The sequence below is a fragment of the Panicum virgatum genome, chromosome 3K (genome assembly GCF_016808335.1).
Source record: "Panicum virgatum strain AP13 chromosome 3K, P.virgatum_v5, whole genome shotgun sequence".
Classification (NCBI taxonomy): Eukaryota; Viridiplantae; Streptophyta; class Magnoliopsida; order Poales; family Poaceae; genus Panicum; species Panicum virgatum.
In genome coordinates, this window is record NC_053138.1 from 9,273,799 (window position 1) to 9,277,345 (window position 3,547).

Below are 3,547 nucleotides of genomic sequence, written 5' to 3' on the forward strand. Positions count from 1 at the left end.
CCAAACGACAATGCGACAATTTCGAAGAAGTTTCATCATCACGCTTACGCTTATGCGATACATCATCCACATTCATTGCAGAATAAACTTTATCAAGAGAGAGCAAATAAAGACCGCCTTGCAAATGACCAAGGCCCACACTTAAATTATGAAATTTAATGTTGCACACTGAGTTGCCAAACTCACAAATATGTCCCGACTTATCTAAACGCGAAACAGAAATAAGGTTTCTCTTCAAACTGGGAACATAAAGAACATCATACAAACTAAGGTTGAAGCTGCCTGGTAACTCCAAATTGAAGCTCCCAATGCCTTCAACCTTCACTTCATTGCCATCAGCCACTCTTAGACTTCGCTCCCCCTCTCTTATAGTTCGGATCGAACTGAATACCTGCAGTGAATTGGAAATGTGCACAGTGGCACCTGAGTCAATCCACCAAGTATTGGGAGAAAAATTCACTAAGAATGATTCATCAATAAAAGATACATAATCAGTAATTGTACTTTTGTTCTTAAGCCACTCCTTAAATCCATGGCAATCCTTCTGCTCATGTTTAGGTGACTTGCAGAACTTGCACAACCTCTCATTAGAGGTCTTCTTATGTGACACGGCCTTGCTCTTATGGCCCTTAAACTTTCTCTTATGCTGCCTGCTGCTGCCAGACTCAGCCTGATGCTTAGGAGTGTTGCTCATGCTAACACGCCCAAAGCGCTCGCTGACCATGTTGATAGCATCCTTCATCCTCTCATCTTTCTGTCTTTCTTCTTCCTCAACACAGTAGCTAATGAGCTCAGCCATGCTCCAAGTCGCCTTCTGAGTGTTGTAGCTTATTTTGAAGGGACTGTACTGTACTGGCAGAGAAGTCATGATGAAGTGCACCAGAAAACCATCAGAGATAGCCATATCCAGTGTTTTCAGCTTATTTGTCATGTCACACATGCTCATAATGTGCTCCCTGATTCCACTTTGCCCATCATACTGTGAAGTCAGCATCTTCAAGATCAGGGTGTTAGCATAAGTCTTGGAAGAACTCTTAAAGTTCTCCTCCACCTTGGCAAGGTATGCCTTGGCGCTCAGATCATTACCATCCTGGTCCTTATCAGGAATAGCACCACAGATGGCCGGAGTGATCGTGTTCTTAATGATCATGTTGGCCATCCTGTCTGATCTCTCCCACTTCTCAATGGCAGTACGATCACCATTGGGATCAGCGGGCTCTGCTGGCTTGTCTTGACGTAAGGCGAGATCATAATCGCACATAGCAATGGCCACCTGAACATCTTTATACCAGCTGGGGTAGTTGGTGCCATTTAGGGGCTCAATGGACTTCAGGTAGCCCGTCACAGTGTTCACTGAAAATCATGAGAACAATAACTTAATTAAACTCACAATTAAGATGCGCATAAGAAGTATGAAATTAACCCTACGATGGTCTGATTAAAATCATACATAAATTTCAATTTGCATCACCGATGGGGAAAACAAATGAAATTTATCATTAAAACTCGTAATTAAATCAACGATGGTCAGAATTAATTACAAGTGCTCTAAATAAATTTTCCGATGGTTCCATTTAAATAGAGTGCATCTTAATTGCTTATGGTGGATGAACATAATTTTCAGTGAATAAATACAATTAAAATATAATTAAAAGCATTTACATAACTCATGGAAATTAATTAATATAATGTTGGTAATAATAAGTGCAACAGAAATAATTAAAGCCTTTAACATAACAACAATTAAAATTAAGCTTAAATCATAAGAAACAGTAATAGAAAAGGCTTTAACATCAAAACTGGGCTAAAACACGTAAACGGCCCAAAACTTCTCCTCTGCGCGCGCGGCCCAATCTGCGCATTTGGCCCATTTGGCCCATCCCGCGAAACCCTAATGCGGAGCAATCTGGACCGTTCGTCATGATCCAAGGGCCACAAACTAATGTGGTTTCATATAAAAGAGTGGAGACATGTCTGAGAAGTGAGAACCCTAAATCACTTCACTCCCAGCCGCAGCAGCAAAGTCATCGCTTCCTCACGCGTCGGGAGCCGCAGCCCGAGGCCCGGCCGCATCCACCGCCGCAGCAAACGCTCGCGTGCGCGGGGCCTACAGCAGCGCACTGGCTCCCGGCCGCCGCACCCTCATGCGCCGCCGCCGGCCGCGTGACGCGGGACTCGCGCGTGGGCCCGCGGTCTGAGCTCTGGCCGCCGCTGCAGCCTGATGCGGGCGCGCCTTGGGGGGCCAGGCGGCGCCTGCCGCGCGATCACATGCGAGGGGGGGTCGGCCGGATGCCGCTCTTGGGCCATGCGCGCCACCAGCTCGGGTCGCCGCCCAGGGCCGCGTGCCACGCGACTGCCTGGTGGCCGCCCTGCGGACCGCGCGCCTGTCAAGCCCGGCCGCCGCCTGATGCGGGTGCAGCGCTCGGGTCCCAGCCCGCCACCTTGACGCGCCGCCCCGGAGTTCGGCTGCCATGGCGCCCCGTGGGCCCTCTCGCCGGCGTGCCGTGCGAGCTAGTCGCGCGACATGCCGTCGAGGGGCTCCACTGGCGACCACGCGCGGCGGATCAAGATGCCACGCGCTGCTCCGTCGATTAGTGGTAAGCGACAGGTAAGCAACTGATGCTTCACTTTGGGTTAGGGTTAGGGTTCATAGAAAATTTGGGGATTTCAAGATGCGATCTGAAAATTGCTTTTCCCCTTCTTCTACATGCTTACTGATGCATCAATCTCATGAGTTTGGATCTAATTTGTGGGAGTTAATTTAACAGTGGCATAAATTGGGGAAAACAGTAAGCAAAAGTAAACCCTAACCTTAATTACTTGATTTAATCATGACATTAACTTAAACTGATTCATTACTCAGGCATGATTGCATCTAATCCGAGACACTTAGCATTAACAGATCAAGATTAATCTTAAACTTGACCTAAACCGAATTAGATTAGATCTAATCTCGTGATCAGAAACTTAATTAACCATGATTTAGATCTAATCACGCATGATTAACACATAAAAGCCATTATGCAGGATCTAATTGCATCTTAAACCGACGAAAATCAGAGGCATAAACATGGCTCAAAATTGACCGTGCATGACTAGGTTAAGATGGCTCTTGATACCGATTGTTAGAATTAGCCAGACTTAAACATTAGAGGCTAATAACCTAAGATCTTAACATAACCTAGTTCATGACAAATCAATCTAATGCGGAATAAATTGGTAAACATTATACCAGCGTTAGCAGTTGCAGCAGCCATTTACGCCTGATCCGTAGAGGAAGTAGGCGTTCTTGTCGGTGTAGAAGACGCAACAGCGAATCGGCGTCCTTCAGGCGCCAACGCGAGTGCTTGGCCTTCCAAACCCCTCTAGTGCCTTTAGCGATCAGACTAGCGGTGGCTAGGGTTTTAATATGACGTGAATGGGTGTTTAAGGTGGTAACCATGACCTTATATTTATAGGCACTGTGGGGCTGGGGGCAGCCTCTGGAAACAGGCCTAATGGGCCTGCTGATCACAGCCCATTAGGATTTTATCATTAGATTTCTTTA

The 3,547-nt window shown here is 46.7% G+C and overlaps 1 protein-coding gene across 1 annotated transcript; it reads right to left on the reverse strand.

The window, feature by feature from the left end:
* Positions 1 to 335: 335 nt before the first annotated feature.
* Positions 336 to 3,326, reverse strand: LOC120700570. The gene is made up of 3 exons (XM_039984822.1): positions 3,233 to 3,326; positions 505 to 1,353; positions 336 to 391 (listed from the first exon to the last, which is right to left on the reverse strand). Exons 1-3 carry the CDS (start codon positions 3,255 to 3,257, stop codon positions 336 to 338), a joined length of 930 nt encoding a protein of 309 aa, XP_039840756.1. The 5' UTR covers positions 3,258 to 3,326.
* Positions 3,327 to 3,547: the final 221 nt, after the last annotated feature.